The 20,562-nt window shown below is 45.3% G+C and overlaps 1 protein-coding gene across 4 annotated transcripts in view; it reads left to right on the top strand.

The window, feature by feature from the left end:
- The window catches only part of RPS6KL1 (ribosomal protein S6 kinase like 1), a 108,558-nt gene extending 88,476 nt beyond the window's left edge, over nt 1-20,082 (top strand). For all 4 annotated transcript variants that reach the window (XR_015299910.1, XM_086937505.1, XM_086937504.1 and 1 more), the window contains 2 exons: nt 16,292-16,387; nt 19,033-20,082. Coding sequence is in view for 3 of the 4 variants with exons in the window: in XM_086937505.1 (XP_086793631.1) it covers nt 16,292-16,387; nt 19,033-19,140 (204 nt within the window). In the remaining variant the exon portion in view is untranslated. The remainder of the gene's footprint in view (nt 1-16,291; nt 16,388-19,032) is intronic.
- The last annotated feature ends 480 nt before the right edge of the window (nt 20,083-20,562 follow it).

The following is a 20,562-nucleotide window of genomic DNA, read 5'->3' as shown; positions in this document are numbered from 1 at the left end:
TGCCCATGAACGCTCCTGCTGCAAAATCCCAAAGATACTTGACAATGTCCAAAAGACCCAGTACCCAAAATATTAAATGTCCCCCTTTCCTAGTAGATACAACGTTTTCTTATTAGGGTGTCAAATGGGCGTGACCCAAAATCAGAGTCTAATCGTCACAGTCTAGTGGTGGGACAGTGGCTGACTGGATTCTGTTACACCCTGGATGTCCTTTGGTGGTTAGGCAGCTGCTGCCCTGTATCTCAGAACCCACCGTTATGGTAGAGATTTTTTGGCTGCGGGCACCCACCGTCGGCACTGGATGTCCTGTGGCCGATGGACTGCTGACCTCCTCAAGGGTTTAGGATTGAGGGGTTAAAAATGCATATCCCTAGAATCTTATGGCTAGAAAGAGAATTTTAATATTTATGAAATCGGCACAGCTTTTTCCAGCTACTGCCAAGGATAAAAAGTGGCATTTCTTATGACATCCTGGCACACTTGAAGAGGTAGGTATGTGCACCTTACGGGTGTAGGGAATGTCTGAGACTGAGCAGACGTGCACTTCTCCATGTTTGAAGGCAGAGAGAGTCTATTCTGGGTTCAGGTGTCGTCATACTCCTTTGCCTGGGCAGCTGGCTGGCGCAACCTCCTGTTTCTGGGGAAGTCATTGTTCCGCAGAAGTCCTTCTAGTCTTCCTGGGTTTTGGTGGTGCTCGTTGAGGCAGGTCACTTCCACTTGGCAAAGGTACTCCATCTCTGTGTGTAGTAATCTAAATTTGTCTACGTGTGAGTGAAAATGTAGTCGTTTCATATTGCAAGGGTATGTGTCGGATTGCCTGCGTCCTTTCTTGTTGCTATTTGAGGTTGCTTCTAACGTGCCAGATTTGGTGACTCTTTGAAGATAATAATGAACAGGCTGATAATTGGCTGTAGATTTTTGGAAATGGTGCTATGCTGTGCTACTTCTCGATAGTACATCAGACCCTTGCACTTTCTTTATTGTTACATTTCTTTGTAGGCAAAAAGTGGGGCGGTGGACATTCTTGAGCTGTGATTTCATCCTAATTCATTTTTGTATCCATTTGTACATGGTGTCTTTTTATCATCTTAATTATTTTTAACTGCACATTTATGAAGATGAATTGACTTTTACCTTTTTAACATATGAATTGTCTTTTTTAATTCATGAATAATGTTATGTGATTGCTTTTATGATTTTAACTAATCGAATAAAGTTGATTTGATTTGATTTTTCTTTGTATTTTGTAAGGCTTGCTCTAGATTTTTGCAGATGATGTGTAAATTCCATTTGTTTGTCTGGCTTATTGTTGGAATGCTGCTTAAAGTGCAATGGGTTGTTAGTCTATGGTCTTTTGTGAGTGATTCCATTAGTAACTACTTGACGGAAAATCACCAGATTCTATTCCGTAGTTGTGCTAAAAGCGTGTCCCGCACAAGCATTTGTTAATATGCAGCTTTATCTAGTGTTGCTTCTTGTGGTTTAGGAAGCTTTTTTCAAGGTTAGCCACAAAACTAGGTTCCTATCGCATGCCACTCTTGTTCCCACTGCATTTCTCTTCTTTTGTTTAAAGAGTCTGCCAGGCTAAGGGAGTAGTTGTGCTCCCATCTTGGAATGTCCAACCTGGCTGCGCTCTTTTACATTGATTTCTGGCAATGTTTGAGTTGGGCAGCCCCTTTTATGGGTACCGCACTGAACAGAAAAAGTCCCCTGTTGCACCTGTGAGTGAATCTATTACAGTAGTCTGATCCTCCTCATATATTGTGTGCTCGACCCCTTCTCCATGATAGTGGGTAACAGTGTTCTCATTTATGGTGCTGCTTAACTTTAATATCAAAGGCAACGTGTGATGCAGTGTGAATAGACGTGCTAATTTCCGGTAGTGTAAGAACCGGACACAGCCCAGTCCATGCGTTATGAGTGGTGATTGGCATTCATGCAGAGAATCTTTTGCATCTTACAAAGTGAGATTGCATGTTTAAAAGTGAGATTGGCTATTGCACCTCACTACTCCGGCCCCCCATGCATGACGTATCTCAGTCCCACCTAGAACACACCGTCCCATGTTATGCAATTTAGAGACCGTGATCCCGAGAGGGTGAAGAGTGGTTTCCCTCCCCTTTTCCTTTTTTTTCATTTCTTCTTTTTCATTTCTTCTTTTTTCCCCTTTATCTGGGGGGGGGGGGGGGGGGGGGGGTGTAGTTTTTTTTTTAAGTGGAGCTGAAATACCTTAACCCATTTACAACTGGATCTGTCGAGCCCTGTGTGGCTCGCTTATTATGCACCTTTTATTTGTGTTGCTCCATATCAATAAAAAGATTTAAACCTAAAAGTGAGATTGGTTAACAAGGTGAGAATTTAGCTACTTGCTAAACACAGACTTGCCATATACTGGGGTGTCCCTATGGTCCCCAAAACAACCAATTGGGTGCAGGATATTGCTAATTGCCAGGAACTAATAGCTGCGCTATGGGACCTCATGTTCACAGCATCCAGCCCGAAATATATTTGAGAGCCATTTGTGACCTGGCTCAAAGAAAGAGATGCATTAATGCCTGTAGTATCCACATTACCCTCAGACTGTCAATCGTCAATTTATCTCCATCTGCTATTCTGATACACACTTCTAAATCCGCGCAGCCTTGCAGAAGCTACTCATACATGTTTATGTACGTCTGTGCCAAAACGATATTGTTGAATGTTTATTGGTATTCAGGTAATGCCCAACAAGGCTCATCAGGTCCCAGTGTGTACCCCCAGATACTGTAATCATGTACCTGTTTCAGTCGTATCTAATGCATGTGATGTTAGCGGTGAAGTCACCCTTCGGATTGAAACTTGGCAATACCTGTATTAGCTGTTTACTGTTTTAGATAAAGGTGTACATTTGGGATGTTACTGCACAGTGTAATGTTGCCAAAATATGTTAAATTGATATGTCTGTAAGAAAGCAATAAAAAAAGTGGGCTTTAGCTTAACGTGTCATTCCTAAGGGACAGAGAGCGATATTCTGTAATAGAACCGACTAGAGACTATATTATTTGTCCCTTTAAATCTTACAAGGCACATGTATTTGGCCCAGACGTTTGAGATTAGTAATAAACTTTGTTCCCTGTTTAAGTTGTTGATGTATTCTAATTGCCCTAAATGTTGTGTCTTCACTAAATAGGATGCAAAAAGAAAAATTGATGGACATAATGCAGAACAGTGTCATACATTCACCCCAGTACAGAGATCTGGGCCTAAATCCATCGTCTTTTTGCTCCCCATGCCATTCCAGTTTGAACCCAGCCATATGCAAATCAGTCTTGAACCTGTACCCAATGGGAACAGTCTAGCCCGAACTGCCAGGCCAGGTCCTCACTGGACTGGAAACAGGCATCCTAGGACCGGTTTTGGGGTTTCACCCCTCATCAGCCAGGATAGCTTGATTCCAGTGGCATGGAGAGCACCGGACCCACGTCTGGGCATGCCCTTCCCACTCGGGTGACACATGCAAAAAGAACAATTGATGGGCAGAATGCAGAACAATGTTATACATTCACCCCAGTACAGAGATCTGGGCCTAAATCCATCGTTTTTTTGCTCCTCAAGCTGTTCCATTTTGAACCCAGCCATATGCAAATCAGTCTTGACCCTGCGCCCAGTGGGAACAGTCCAGCCCGAACTGCCAGACCAGGTCCTCTCTGGACTGGAAACAAGCATCCTAGGACCGGTTTCGGGGTTTCAACCCTCATCAGCCAGGATAGCTTGATTCCAGTGGCATGGAGAGCACGGGGACCCACGTCTGGGCATACCCGTCCAACTCGGGGTGACACATGCAATCAGAACAATTGATGGACAGAATGCAGAACAATGTCATACATTCACCCCAGTACAGAGATCTGGACCTAAATCCATCGTTTTTGTGCTCCCCATGTAATTCCAGTTTGGACCCAGTCATGACCCTGGCCCCAGTGGGAAATGTCCAGCCCGAACTGCCAGGCCATGTCCTCATTGGACTGAAAACCAGCATCCTAGGACCGGTTTCGGGGTTAGTGAGCAAAAGAATGATGGATTTAACCCAGATCCCATGACTTGGGGTGAATGTTTTGATTTGTTCTGCATTCTGTCCATCAATTGTGTGTCTTTTGCTTCCTCGCCCTGAGTGCGCCGGGAATGCCCAGACGTGGGTTCCAGGCTCACTGAGCCACTGGATTCAAGCTATCCTCGCTTATTAGGGGTGAAATCTTGAAACCGGTCCTAGGATGTTTGTTTCCGGTCCAGGGAGGTCCTGGCTTAGCAGTTCGGGCTGGACTGTTCCCATGAGGCAAAGGGTCAAGACTGATTTATAAACTGCCAGGTCTTAACTGGGGTGGCATAGTGAGCAAAAGGATGATGGATGTAAACCAGGTCTCTTGATTGTGTGTCTTTTGCTTCACTAATTAGGAAGCATCTTTATTTGTACATGCCTCTTGGTGCCTAACAGACACTTCTGGGTGGTTTGACAAGCAGTATCATTTTGAAGACTCTGCACAGTGGTAACTCAGCTCAGTTATTGGGCTTCACTATATGGGATAAGAGTTGGGGAAACCCTAAGGTAGAGGCAAGTCTCAATATCTATGCTAAAACTCAGTACATTTCCTGTACATTCTATATTGATGGTAAATGGCTCAAGCATGAACTGCAAATAGGTATGGATCAGCCCTCATGCTGCTGCAGAGGGTCCACATAACATTACAGTTGCCTCGCATAGCAAGGCCTCAATCCATCTTGGTGTGAAAACACTGAATTAGGGCAAACACTTAGCTGGACTCACTTGCTATAACAACTTTGGTGCAAATTGTGCACGTCCGGGGTTTCTTCCCTGACAAATTTCATTAGGTCAATTGTGATGTGCTATTAACAAGTTAATCTCTATTCCAACGTGTGTGAATCGGAATAGGTTACAAATTATGCACCCAGAAAATACCAAGCCCTGGCCTCTCGGTATTTAATGGGTGCGCAATTTGCAGTCCTCCTTAAGTCAGGCCTTTGCATTTTGCCACCATGCTACTCTGGTAGTTTGGTTCAACAATCCTGATTTTCTGTGCATCATGCAGAGGCACTTAAAGGTCGATCTGACAAATTGGAGCTTTCTGCAAATTCACCTTAATGGCCACACAGGCACCCAAATTGTTCACTCTACCCATTAGTATTGAACTAGTTCCTAATTCAGTTGACAAAGAAAAAATAATTGGAAGCAACAGTATTTTGTCTGTATTCTGCCCAGTATCCACTGGCTGACACAGGACCTCAAGAAAAGCCTTTAAAACACCAAGTTGATCTAAAAAGATACTTATGCTGCAAAAAGTACACTTGGGGCCAGATTACGATGTGGGCAGGAAGGGCACTGACCGTCGGTCGGAGCCCTCTTACCGGCATCGTAATTCCCTTCCGACCAAGCCATTTCGATGGACTCGGTTAGAAGGGAATCCGAAACAGTCTTCCGAATGGCTTACAACGGGTTCGGAGAGCCCGTCCACCATTCAGAAGGCCCACAGTAATCCTCCGGCCGGCTCTTTCCGGTCGAGGGATTACAATGGTTGTTTTCCGCTGCCTTTTTGTGCTGGCCTTTCAGGGGTGCAGGGATGAACTGCACCCCTGCTCTTTGCTATGAGAGCATGCATTCCGTTTGGAATGCCTGCTTTCATAGCAAAGTATAGGATTGCAACTAAACAGGGTTCGGTCGCATCCTAATTCCTGGGCTGGAACCATTGACTAGAGGTCGTTTGGTTCCAGTTCCAGAACGATGCCGGACAAACTCTGGTCTGTCCGGCATCGTAATCGGCACCTTAACGTGTAACAGTCGGTTCATAGCATGTGTGGCTGTGGATGCACAATCTATGTATACCCCTGTCATCTAGTGTTGGGCCCAGGCATGTGCAACTTGTTTTTCTTCGAAGAAGTTTGAGTTATAAGACCTGCTGTGACTCCTCCCTTGGTGCAGAAAGAACAATTGTTACTTACCTGTAAACAGGTGGTTCTCCAGTATTGGTGTCTTTCATAGATTCACATGCTTGAATATTCCCCGTCGTCGGAGTGGGAGTCCCACGGTAAATAAAATAGCAATAAATACTAAATATATAATAATATATAATAAATATATATATACATAAGGAAAAACCCAAAAAATGCATACAAGAAGCATCTGGTACCTAACCAAAAAGTTCCACATAGGAATGCATGGGAATATAAAAGTTCCAATGCAGCCTATCCTTGTCATTATGTTAGTCCAAACTGCAGCCAATCAGGCGCCAGCAGCCCTCTAGAACCTTCTCCTCAGAGCTCAAGCCCTCAGATTTTCGTAGCACAAGAGTGACCACAGAGTCTATGAGGAGAAGAGAGCCTCTGAGGGGAGGATGGGAGGGTCGCATGTGAATCTATGAAAGACACCAATACTGGAGAACCACCTGTTTACAGGTAAGTAACAATTGTTCTTCTCCAGTATTGGGGTGTCTTTCATAGATTCACACGCTTGAATATAGAATAGTTAGCAGTCCGTATCCCAACACAAAGTTTCCAGAATGCCATGTATAAACAAAAGGTTGGAATCTACAGGTGTAATAACCCATGCCATAGAAGTTATACAACTATATGTATACATAGAGAAGACATGCATAAAACTGGAAACTATTAGGAGGAGGGTAGAACAGAGGCTCACCTTATTGAAAAAGATTACGGAGCACAGCTTGTCCCACTGCGGTATCTCCTTCAGCCATGGCACCCAGATTGTAGTGCTTTGTGAACGTGTGCCTGCTGGACCACGTGGCTGCTCTGCAAATCTGATGCAATGGAACTCCGGCAAAGAGTGCAGTCGAAGAGGCCATAGACCTGGTAGAGTGGGCCCGTACTGCAGTCTGTAAAGGCTTTCCCGCCTTCTGATGGCAGAAAGCAATCGCCGAAGCCACCCAGCGGGCTACTGTAGGTTTGGTGACTGGTCGCCCTTTTTGAAAGCGGCCATAGGCCACAAAGAGCTGATCCGATTTTCGGAACTGGGCTGTTCTGCTGATGTAAAACTTTAAACATCTTCTAATGTCCAAAGAGTGCAAGCGTTGTTCCGCAGGAGAATGCGGGTTGGCAAAGAAAGACTTCAGTATAACAGGCTCATTAATATGGAAGTCTGAAGGCACTTTTGGAAGAAAAGTAGGGTTAGTGCGTAAAAGCACAGAATCCGGTTTAAACTGTAGAAATGGTGGTTTGATCGTGAATGCATGCATATCACTCACTCGACGTGAAGACGTCAAAGCAAGTAAAAGCGCCACCTTCCAGGTGACATACTTGAGGTCTGCCTTATGGATTGGTTCAAAAGGTGCAGTCATTAATTGTGATAGGACAATGTTGAGGCGCCACTCGGGAGGGGGACGCCGAACTGGAGGAAAAGTCCGAAGAAGTCCCTTGAAAAATTGACGTACTAACCTGGATGAACATAGGGAGGCGGAGCCATCATGGCGGAAGCGTGATATTGCCGCCAGAAAAACTCTTAAAGTAGCATGTGACAAACCCGACTGAGCCAGTTGGAGAAAGAAAGGGAGGAGCTCAGCGGGCGTGGCACGCAAAGGATGTACTCCGGCGTCCGCACACCAGTGGCAAAAGCGTTTCCATTTCAACTTATAGGTCTTTATAGTTGATGGAGCCCTGGCCTGAGCAAGGATGTTACGACACTCCTGAGGGATGGTTAGATGTGCAAATTCACAGTGTTCAGGTTCCAGGCTGACAAGCTCAGGGAAGAGGGGTCTGGATGGTAGATTTGACCCCTGTTCATGGAGAGAAGATCCATTCGAGGATGAAGAAGAATGGGTTTGCATTGAGACAGGAGTAGCAGCTCTGAGAACCACGCCTGTCGTGGCCACCTGGGAGCAATCAGAAGGATGTGGCAGGGTTCCCTCCGAATCTTCCAAAGTACTCGTGGCACTAGAGGGATCGGAGGAAAGGCGTAGGCGAAGAGATTCGACCAATCCATCAAAAGGGCATTGCCTTGGGATCCTTTGTGGGGATCCCAGCTTGCGTAAGCGGGGCATTTGCGGTTCTCTGGAGCTGCAAAGAGGTCGATTTCCGGAAATCCCCAACGACGAAAGACCATATCGAGTGTTGGCTGGTGGAGTTCCCACTCGTGGTTGGATGATCTGGATCTGCTTAGGGAATCCGCCAGAAGGTTGGACAACCCCGGAAGATGAACTGCGGTGATTGTGATTTGATGATTGATGGACCAGTCCCAAATCGCCTCTGCCAGGCGGGATAACACCGGAGACTTTGTTCCGCCCTGCTTGTTTATATAATGCATGCAGGTTGTGTTGCCCGTCTGTATGAGAACCGACTCCCCTTGCAGCACTGGTTGAAATGATTTCAGGGCCAAAAAGATAGCCATGAGCTCCAATTTGTTGATGTGCCAGGTCTTTTGATGCAAAGTCCATTTCCCCTTGACGGAAAGGTCTTGGAGGTGAGCTCCCCAGCCCTCCAGGGATGCATCCGTCGTTAAAGTTAGATCCGGGGTGTTGAACAGAAAGGACGTGCCTGCCGCTAGCTGGTGTGGTTGTGCCCACCATTTGAGCGCTTTCTTCATGGGAACGGTGATGGAAACCTGATCGTTGAAGGAACCGGTGACTTGACGCCACTGTTTGTCCAGAGCCTGTTGGATAGGTCGTGCTCGTAGTCGGCAATGAGGGACAAGAGCGATGCACGACGAAGCCATCCCTAGAAAGGACTTCAACAAACGGACTGAAGCGCACTTCTTTGCCAGAAGTAGAGAAACTAGTCGGAGAATCCTTTGCTGACGTTCCCGGGAGACAAACGCCTTTGCTAGTTTGGTGTCCAGCGTTGCTCCTAGGAAATCCTTGCAAGTTGTTGGCTGCAATTGAGATTTCTCCAGATTGATGGACAGACCCAAGAAACTGAATACTGTCTGACAAATGGAAGTATGGTGTTGGAGTTGTGAGCGGGATTGCGATTTCAGGAGGCAGTCGTCGAGATATGGGAATATCTGGATGCCTTGGAGACGAAGAAAGGCCATGACCGGAGCCAACATCTTTGTAAAGACTCGGGGGGGCCGACCGGAGGCCAAATGGAAGGACCTTGAATTGGAAATGAAGGTGCCCCAGCTTGAAGCGCAGGAACTTTCGATGACCTGCGAGAATTGGGACATGGAAGTAAACGTCTCGGAGATCGATGGTTGTCATGAAATCTCCGACTGAGAGTAAACGCAAGATTTCTGTAAGCGTTAGCATACGGAAGGTCTGATCCTTGAGATAGTGATTGAGTGCTCTCAAGTCCAGTATGGGTCTCCATTCTCCGTTCTTCTTGACGACAAGGAAAAAACGGGAATAAAACCCCTTCCCTCTCTGAGACTTTGGTACTACTTTCACCGCACCCTTTTGAATGAGAAGGCGAACTTGATGAAATAGTTCCTTGAGGTGCGGTGGTGGCGGTCCGGAAGGTGGCTTTGGATGAGGTACCTCGACAAATTCCAATGCATGGCCTTTTTTCACAATGTCGAGTGCCCAACGGTCCGTAGTAATGGAGGACCATTGAGAACCAAACAGAGAGATTTGACCTCCAATTCTCAGTTCGACAGACAAGTCATTGACGTTTGTTGGATTGTCCCCTGAAAGTGGACTTTCCTCTGTAATTTCTGGCAGGTTGCTGACGGGAAGACTGTTGACGGTTACCGGTGAAACGTTGGTTACCTTGGTTAAAGGACTGATATTGACTGCTTCCTCCACGAAAAGTGAATGTAGTGCCACGTCCTCGAGCACCCCGAAAGGGCTGCTTCTTAAATTGAAGGGTACCCAAAGCACGTGCAGTGTCCGTGTCCTTTTTTATGGATTGTAGCGCTTCATCAATATGCGCTCCAAATAATGACTCGCCGTCATATGGCATATCCAGGATTCTTGTCTGAACTTCCTGTCGAAACGAAGTTGAGCGTAGCCAACCTTGTCGACGCAGGACGGCCGCTCCAGCGAGTTGGCGAAAACCAGTGCAGGCCACATCCACTGCACAATCAATGAGTTCCTCTGCAGTTCTTTCTCCTTCTTGCAGAATTTTCTGTGCTTCTGCCTTGGAAGCATCCAGGAGTAATGCCACATAGGCGGACATATCAGCCCAAGCCTGACGGTCATAACGACCTAAGATAGCCATAGCGTTATAGCGTTAGCTACTCAAACCGTTGTAGAGGACATGGAGGAAAATTTACGCCCAATAGCATCTAGGCGACGGCCTTCTCGGTCTGGAGGAGCGGTGATTGTAGACGCTGGATTCTTCGAACCTCTTTGAGCTGCCTGCGTGACGACAGAATCGGGCTTAGGTTGACCTGTAAGGCATGCTGGAGATCCTACAGGCGCCTTGTATTTCTTTTCCAACCTCGGCAGTTGTGCTGGTAAAGAGTTAGGCGTTTTCATTAATTTGACCCCTTCAGTCCAGATGAAGTCTATAATTGGGACTGTGTGTATCTGTTTCAATGGTTGGTTCTTGAAATCATATAGGAAGCAATCTTCCTCTCTGTGGGCTCGTGGTAATTTGAACCGTTGCGCCGCCCTGTCCATTAATTGGTGGAAGCCTGCAATATCCACTGGAGGAGAATCCCCTGGTGGCACCTGAGAAGGGGATGGTGTCTGAGCACGATAGTCATCCCACTCCGCTAAATGTTCTTCACCATCCTCATCAGAAACTTCTCCATCCTCACGCTCTGGAGGATTCTCGTCATCATCATCATCTGGATAAATGGTTGTGTGAACTCGAACTGATGTACTCCTGTGAACAGTAACAGGCGGCGCCGGTTGCGGAGGAGCCAGTGCCGGCTCCGTAACTGGGTTCAACACCGATGGGACAGCGGTAACCTGTGGAGATGGTGGGAAACGCCGATTGTAATCTTCCAACATACTTTGGAGGTTCGATATCATTGACATAGGCAACATCGCAGCTGGTACTTGAGGGTGAGTTGCTTGATGTTAGCCATACTGATCCTCTTCGTCGTTACTGAAGTCTTGGCACTTAATGTTCAAGTCCGAAAGACTTTGAGCTTGGTCATCAGACTCTTGATCTGAATCAGTAGCAAACAAAGGAGATGGAGGATTAATCATTTCTCCTTCTGTAAAAGTCCCGAACTGGACAGATTTGCTGGACTGTAGAGGCAATAAAGGCATTGAAGCAAATGAAGAGGCTGGCGTGGAAACTGTGTCCTGCGTACGCGTCGACGGCATGACATCAGTCGTCTTCTGCGAGGGAACTGTCTTGGATGCCGTCGCCGACGAGGAGACCGTCGACGGAGTAATCTTCATGGGCATCGTCGTCGTCGACGGAACCTTCACTTTCAATGTCTTCGTCGACGGAGCGGTCGTCGATGGAGCGGTCGTCGACGGAGCGGTCGTCGACGGAGCGGTCGTCGATGGAGCGGTCGTCGATGGAGCGGTCGTCGATGGAGCGGTCGTCGATGGAGCGGTCGTCGATGGAGCGGTCGTCGATGGAGCGGTCGTCGACGGGACAGATGAAACGGGTCCTCTCGTCGACGGGACAGACGTCGACCGTGCGCTCGTCGTCGAGGGCGTAGACGAACCCAGAGTCTTCGATCCTCTAGTCGACGACGACCGGGTCGTCGACGAGTGAACTCTCTTCGTCGACGAAGATGAAATTGGAATCAAAGAAGAAACGGTCTTAGAACTGAGAACCACTCTCATCGACGACGAAGACGCCGAAGCCGACGACGATCCAGAGGCCAGCGTCGTCGTGACTGTCGTCGTCGATTTTGATCCAGAGACAGCCATTCTCGTCGACGAAGCTGAAACTCCCGTCGTCGACGGAAAATCCGTTTTCTTCACAGAAAAACTGGAATTTGAAGCAGAAGGAGCCTGAGAGCTATGTCTCGTGGGCCCAGACGTGGTAGGTAATGGTGAAGACACCGCAGGGGTCAAAGCGAGGGATAGTTTCCTCTTTTTAAGAAATGGGGAAGGCACCTCCTGCACACTACCACGCTTAGAAGCTGCTTTAGAACGGCCTGACACAAGACTTTCAGCATCAGAAAGTATATTGTCCTTGTCCTTCAGCCTTTGAAGCCAAACTAGTAAGCGGCCTTCTCTGTCCTTAAGAGTTTTCTCTGAGAATTTTCTACAGAGCTTACAGGTTCCCACTTCATGGTCCGGGTAAAGGCAGTAAATACACTTACTGTGTGGGTCGTCATGAAATAATCTCAGCTTTCCACAGGAGGAACAAGCTCTGAAGAGAGACTTCTTACTTGAAGACATTGTGGAGAAACTGGAAACACTTGAAGAGAAGAAAACTGAGCAGAGCTCAGGGAGACTCCCTTACACACGACGTGCGGTAGAAAATCTTAGGGCTTGAGCTCTGAGGAGAAGGTTCTAGAGGGCTGCTGGCGCCTGATTGGCTGCAGTTTGGACTAACATAATGACAAGGATAGGCTGCATTGGAACTTTTATATTCCCATGCATTCCTATGTGGAACTTTTTGGTTAGGTACCAGATGCTTCTTGTATGCATTTTTTGGGTTTTTCCTTATTATGTATATATATATTTATTATATACTATTATATATTTAGTATTTATTGCTATTTTATTTACCGTGGGACTCCCACTCCGACGACGGGGAATATTCAAGCATGTGAATCTATGAAAGACACCCCAATACTGGAGAACGATCAGTACACATTCTCTACCTCAGATAGTTTTTTCCACGGTGGGGCTTGGATGTTCAGGACACTGCTTCTAAGTTGAAGAGTTATTTCTTCTTTGGTATGTTTGGGGTTCTGCAACCCCAACTTCAATCACAGCAATGAAAACAATGATATTGCATTGGACAATTTTTCAGCCAACTTCTGAATTGACCTTTGAAGTCAGACATACTTCGACACACTGCGTTTCTGTTCTAGGCCCAATGCTAAATATTCTTGGGCTGACAACCTCAAAGTCTGCAACCTCTGCCTCTCCCGGGAGCACAGAAAAACACTGTGAAATGCTTTCCTTACCTTCTGCTGTAAAAACAGGAGGGAGAGGAGGTGGGTGCATTTACAAGATACAACACGAAGAGTAATCAACAGGCAGTGAGTAATCAACACTGCCTGGCATTTTCAGGGCGGAAGAGACTTTTTTTAACATAACTAAAATATTCTTTAATTCTATCAAAACATCTTTAAAATCAATGATATACAGTGTCTGTACAATTACATGATAAGTTAAAAACGGAATAATTCATGGCAGAACTGACTCTCATCTAGATGAACATACCATAATCAAGGTAAGATTAATGCAAGTTAAAAAAAATGCAAAATTAGTGTGATACAGTATCACACAAATTTTTCATTTTTGAACTCGCCATGTAATTGTATAATCTCTGTATATCATTGATTTTACACATGTTTTGATAGAATAAAAGAATATTATAGTTTTGGTTAAAAAGAGAGACGTGGTCCTATGAAGATTCATCCACGATCGAAGCCACCTTATCTCTCGGATTGTATAACACATTGAGATATTCTATGATTTATTGTATTAACGAAAACATTATCCCTGTCAACCATTAGATGTGATCCTATCAGAAACATGCCTTTATTATTCTAAGAGGTTTATCTAAACTATCAAAAAGTATTACACTAATTTACCATTGTTGAACTTGCATTAATCATACCTTGATTATGGTATGTTCATCTAGATGAGAGGCAGTTCTATCGTGAATTATTCTGTTTTTAACTTTTCATGTAATTGTACTGACACTGGATATCATTGATTTTAAAGATGTTTTGATATAATAAAGAATATTTTAGTTTTGTTTCTATGTGAACGCCTTCCCTTTTTTAGTAATGAATTTGCAATTATCTTATACAATGCTAGGTAAATAATTACTTGCCACAGGATTTATATATACAAGGACGGTGCACCAAAAAAGAGGAGAGCTCGAAAGCTTCAATTCTTGTTTCCAAGTTCTTTTATTAAATTCCAGTTAAAACAAATTCCTCAGCCAACGCGTTTCGGTCACATTGAACTTCGTCAGGGCTATCAAAGAGAAGGGAATTTCATACGGTTAACCCATCATTAGTATGTGGTGAGGATTCAACAGATCGCTTGAAGTGAAGCAGATGAAAAAGTTGCGACTTTTTCATCTGCTTTACTTCAAGCGATCTGACACAGGCGGCCAAGATTTGGGTCGGACCCTCCCAACGCTATTATACCGCGGGAACCGATTTGGGTATATATTGTAGAACGGACGCTTACCACTTTACCTATTTAGCGGCCGACATCCTTCTGTTTGGCCCATTGTGGAACTACGGAGAAGTGTGGCTCAGGGGTTAGAGGCGGCAGACCCGGAAGCCGAGATCGGCCCTGGACCAGGGTTCAATTCCCCGCCTCGGCGGGTCTTGGGCTCAAAAAATTCCACAGACTCGATAATTCTCGCTCCAGTGCCTGCTCAACTCACGGGTTCACACTCTGGGACTCTGGGCAATAGCTTGCTTAATCTCCACAACGGCCCCTCGCGGCGGGATGCCTGTCTTTCACCTTGTGGATACCCTGCCGGGGTTATCTCACAGGGGAATACCAGGACGGGTTCCCTAAGCAAGCGCCGGGAAACCCTTTGTGGGTAGCTGTGCGCTATATAAGCTCAAATACATTACATTTACATTTACGGTGTGTTGAATCCTCACCACATAGTAATGATGGGTTCAACCGTATAAAATTCCCTTCTCTTTGATAGCCCTGACGAAGTTCAATGTGAACGAAACGCGTTGGCTGAGGAATTTGTTTTAACTGGAATTTAATAAAAGAACTTGGAAACAAGAATTAGAGCTTTTGAGCACTCCTCTTTTTTGGTGCACCATCCTTGTATATATGAACTTTGGGATCTGCTTTGCAGGAGAGTATTGGTGCGGCATACTCTGGACATGGTGTGCACAACACACAGACTTTTATATCATACTTTGAAATATTTTGTGCATAACCTTGGTCAGCCGTTCTGTTCTTTCCACTTGCCACAGGATTTGTATGCACAATTGCTTCTAGGTCAGTGCCACACAATGTAACCAAGACCTACTGTGTAAGCATTACCATTTTAACAAGCTCTAGTTGACCAAGCGGCGTTAAAACACTTTTAAAACATCTGCTAGCTGTCCACCTCCTTGGAGAGGGACTGCTTTATAGTCACTTTAAAGGATGTGTATCTACAGCCACACATGCTCCAAACTAGTAGTATCAGGAAATTAAGTTGGAGAAATTAAGTTGGAGAAGTGTGGCTCACTGGTTAGAGGAGGCAGACCTGGAAGCAGAGGTCAGCCCAGGACCAGGGTTCAATTCCCGGCTCGGCGGCGTCTTGAGTCCTAAAATGTCCAGGGACTCGACAATTCTCGCTCCGGTGCCTACTCGATTCACGGGTTCACACTCTGCGACTCTGGGCAATAGCTTGCTTAATCTCCACAACGGCCCCTCGCGGCGGGATGCCTGGCTTTCACCTTGCGGATAACCTTCCGGGGTTATCTCACAGGGGAATACCAGGACGGGTTCCCTAAGCAAGCGCTTAGAAACCGCTCGGTGATTTGCGCTATATAAATTCCTGTACATTTACATTTACATCTCCTGTGTAAGGCCTTTTGGGTTTTTGGTAGATGTCATAGTGACATACCAGGCAAATGTGGGAGATAAGAGAGCAGGCAGGAGCTGCAGCCTTCCGAAACTGTATATATCAGAACAAGATGGGCTCCACTCTTTCACTGAATTTTACATTGAGGTGTTCATCTTGATGTAGATGCTCCTCACAATGGAGATCCTTCTAAGAGAACATGGTCACCTCACTCACTCATTTTTGGTATTCTTCATGAAAGGAGAGCTTCTCGTGAGCAAGCTCTTTATTGAATACTTTTTCTTGTTTGTATTTTTTCAGGTATGGGAACCTCCTAAAATTGTGCATATTGGGGATATGTGTTAATTTTCAGTTCACAATATCGCTCGGTAAAACCCTAAAAAAAAAAAAGGCTGGAAATGTATGTTCCCCTCGTCTGTTTATTCAGTGATGAGTCAGTTATTGATATTGTTGATATTATTGAATAAATAGACACGCAGACCACCAATTTCCAGCCCTGTGTTTACTGGTTAATTTTTAAGTGTTTTTCATTTTTACATACAAAGATAGAATATAAAATGATAACACTGGGCGGTCTTAGAAGTATTGTCTTGGCAATAGTATTGCCCTCCCACCCGTACACCACTGATTTTTCTTTGGATGTTGTGTGCCAAAGCTCATTCTTTCTCTCTTTCTTACCCTTCTTGGTGTTGGTCCTTGGAAGTCTCTAAGTCAGAATCATCCATCTGGAATTCACACACATACGCGGCTCTACCTTCCGGACTCCCTCAGCTGTGCCGCGGCATCTCTGCTCACTGAGGTAAGGGTGCTGTGAAGTCTAAAACCTTTAGTAGACGCTGCCTTCTGTGGTTGGCTCTAAATACAGGATGGATGGTGATTCGAAAATACGACTTGAAAACTTTTAATTGAAAAAACCATGAACTGAAAAAAGGAGACATTTGTTTTTAAATTTTTTATTTCAAACTATCATAATTCAGCAATGAAAACTGCGATTTTACTGTAGAATTCTAGTCGAAAGTATGGGTAGGTACTAAATAACAATAATCAAGTGGTAAAGAGAAGATTGGGTGGTGATAGGCAGATAGCAGGAAGGGAAGGTGGGATAATGGCAGAAGCAGATGGTAGTGTAAAGGCAGAAGACCATTATAAAAATAGAAGAAAAACTGGATGTAAAAATGTTAGAATCTGAATATTTCTCCATTCAGAAAAGACATGGAGGGGCAAGACTGTGATCTCTTGAAAATGGATCTCCAGTGAAGAGAATACACTAGAAGATACTGCACCTCTTGATGTATACTAAGAACCAAAAGAGAACAGTATCACAGATACTCAAATCACGTGGAGAAATATTCAGTCCCCTCTCTCTTACTATATCCCACCCTGTACTCCTTCAGGTCCCAACGAAAGTACTGTGAATTATATAAGTCAGACCAATATAAAGCAAAAACGGTAGTGACCTAGGTCTTACTCCTAATATTTACAGCACTTGTAAAGATGTGCCAATTTATATAGAGGTGGGGACCCATTGTTCCGCCAGGGAGACTGAGTAAATTACTCTGTCCCCCTGGTGGAGGGACCACCCGCATTTGTAAAGCATTGGCATGAACAGCGGTTCCTGTCAATGCATATTGCTGTTAGGTGCCGGGTTGGGTCAACATGATGCAACCCTGCACCAAACAAGTAAGTTTTTTTATTTTGAAAAATAAAATCCCGAAACTGTTTTTTCTTTTGGAAAATAAAAAAAATAATGCTTCCCCTCGCCCTGGGAATCAGCTTCTATGGCGGAGGGAGCATTATTTACATTTTACCGCCCCTGTGGAGGTGATGGACAGTCAAAAAAAATAAAAGACTACATGCCGCCCATCTAAATTGGGCATGCAGACATGTACCCATTTCTCTGACTGCCCTTACTTCGTCGTGCTGTCGGAGGGTTTGGCTATGGCGGTGACTAAGTAGTCCCCACAGTAGCCAAACCTATGGTCTGTCCTCAATTAAACATGTGGACGGACCATTATGTTGGTGGTGTATATACTCTGTGTAACTGCGATGGAGTGTACACACCGCCAATATTTAAATCGGCCCCAGAGTTATTTCAGTAAAGCTAGTCTTAAATTTGAAGAGCCAATTCTCTGCAGCTTGAATAAAAGCCTTTATGTGTCAGGAACTTTTGTTCCCAAGGACAGTGGCCTTACTGGATTGGATTAACTTGGTAAACTTGTGGGTACCATCTTTGAATAGTAACTTCTCTCCACTCAACGTCACATTTTTTCTGAAAAGCATGGTTACCATTATGAAATCAGGCAGTCACCTTCTTGTCGAATCTTACCTTGGTGGTTCTTGAGGAGGGTTTACCTGACTGTCCCACAGAATATGGTGGGGGGCACAGGAAGTTTATTTAAACAGTTGTCCAATGTTCTCTTCCTGCTCTGAAAAGTGTATTCAGCTCATCTTGTTGCATCCACCATGGATATTCTATTCTCCACTGCTGTATCAACCATGAGCAGGGATCACCTGCAGTAGGTTTGGAAACTTTGGGTTTGGCATCAGAAACTGTAACATTGGAACATGATCTGAAAGGCCTCACATGAGGTAGCTCCTAAGGCTTGAAGGTCTCTTGGTTTGTTTCTCTGGCGCTAGTAAGTCACAGGGTATGTTCAACAGGTTAGTAGCCGGTCTTTCAGAAGGTGGCATAGAGATTACCAAAGTTGGCACAACAGTTGAAAGGAATTATTGAGAATACACCGGGTTAGATGTTTTGAAGGAGCTGTCATAGAGTATAGAAAGACTCATTTAGGTTGCATAGATTCTCAAGGTCTCATTGGAGGCAGCACAGGGCTGCAGGTCTCTGGGGCTCGATGTTCCCACAGGAAGTTGTACTAAGACTAAAGTTCTCACGGATAGTGAGTTATGGACTGGAGATCTCATGTAAGGCAGTCTAAAAATGTTACGGTCTCTTTAGAGGTGATACAGAGACAGGCATCCTCAAGGGAGGTGACATCAGCACTTGAAGGTATCGTGAGACATGCCACAAACTGGAGGGATCAGGAGAGGTGGCACAGAGCTGGAAGGTGTGAAAATAATTGGCACAAGAGCAGGAGTGTTCATGGGAGTTTGCACAGACTTTGAAAAGGGCTCCTGTGGGGTTGCACAGGGGCTGGTGTTCTCATTGAAGGTCATACAGTGCTAGAAAGTCTCCTGGGAGGCGGTAAATGCTTTCGGTCTCCTTAGAAGCAGAACCTGGGCTTGAACACTTGATTTTTACTTTGCAACGGGGCTCCGAGAAATGAGAGGTAAAACCGGGGGATGGGGGGGTTGTGATGTCACAGGAAGAGGCATCATGTCTGTAGGTTCTGTGGAAGGTGGAGGCACACTGTGGCAAACGATGTAGACCACACATACATTTCTTATAATGACTTGTTCTTATACCTGTTTTCTTCTTTCCAGCTACTGCAATGTGACCCTGACAGCCGTTTAGGGTCTGGAGCAGATGGAATCAACAAGATCAAATCTCATCCTTTCTTTAGAACCACTCACTGGAACCAGATGCTTTAGACGTTTGGCAAACAGTCCTTGCAGATCTTGAACTAGAAGAGCCTGGAATTGTCACTCAATGTTTTGAAGTTGCACTGGGTTCACAGAACTTCCAATGCTTTCCTTCAGATGGAACTTGGGCAGTCATGTTGGCACCCCTAATCATTGTTGTATGATTTCTCTCCAGTGAATCAAGGACATCACATGTGCTTCCACTAAAGAGCAAAGCATTCCATATATATTCCACTGATGATTGAGGTCCTTCTGCTGAGTCAAGAGACCTCAGAGTCTCCTCTACTGAAGCATGAGTTCCATCCCCATAGCCCTAGTCCCTGCATGCCTTTCCATTGATACAGTGAGTCCTTCCACCGAGCCATCACATGCTGCTTCACGGATGCATGAAATCCCTCAGGCTAAAAGGCTGATCCAATGATGCATGAGCTTCCTCCACATGTCATAGCCCTCACAGGCTGTTATTGATTCATGAAGTGTCTAGGTTGAGACATCCCTCAAATGCCCTTCCACTTATAATTGGGATTCCTTTACCAGGTGCCATCCCAGGGCTTCCTTTGATGCACCCAGTCCCTCCTTAGATTCCTCAACGACTCTTCCACCCATGCAAGATGTCCCTCAACAGTTATTGCATATCTTTGGATTGCTTAGGGGACCCTGCCACAGTGCCCTAGCTGCAACAAGCCCTTCCTCAGATGCATGTAGTCCCTTCCACTGGTACACTTGCTCACCAGCTTCAGCCATAGCTCTGCCTGAGCCTTGCAGTGCTCAGCCAGTCCATACTAATGTTTGACCCTCCTTAAGTGACTTAGGTCAAAGGCAGGTCAAGAGACTGAGCATGTGAATTATTGGCTCACTTTCAAACACAGCTCACCAGGGGATATGTACACTATTGAAAATGAAACGCAAATCCTGAATTGCACTGCTAAATAAACATGTCCAAACGGCAAACCTTTCTTCTAAGTTGAACCTTACTATCAATAAAACTGCTACTGTCTGTTCAAGTAACAATAAGAGGTTTAGGGTGTACCTGAATATGGCCGTTAATCAATCTGTAAATCTCAGTGCACCAAATGCCACAACTCTTTTATCTCTATTTCTCCCTCTCTCTATCTCGCTCTCTCTCTCAATGAAACATATTATTGTATAAGGTGCTACACTTTATATGAAAACAATTCTGTTCGATGCATGTGAGCTGTAGATCACATGGTTAGTGATACCAAAGGGGATGATGGACGGAGCGTTTGAGCAAATCAAACACTCACCCCCAGTCAACTGATCTGGGTTTAATCCATCATCATTCTTTAGCTCACTCCACCACCCCAGTTCAGACATGGCCATATGCAAATCAGTCTGACCCTGTGCCTCATGGGAACAGTCCTGCCCGAACTGCCAAGCCATGTCTTCCCTGGACCGGAAACAAGCATCCTA

The sequence above is a fragment of the Lissotriton vulgaris genome, chromosome 9 (assembly GCF_964263255.1).
Source record: "Lissotriton vulgaris chromosome 9, aLisVul1.2, whole genome shotgun sequence".
Lineage (NCBI taxonomy): Eukaryota > Metazoa > Chordata > Amphibia > Caudata > Salamandridae > Lissotriton > Lissotriton vulgaris.
This window is presented reverse-complemented; position numbering and strand designations above follow the sequence as displayed.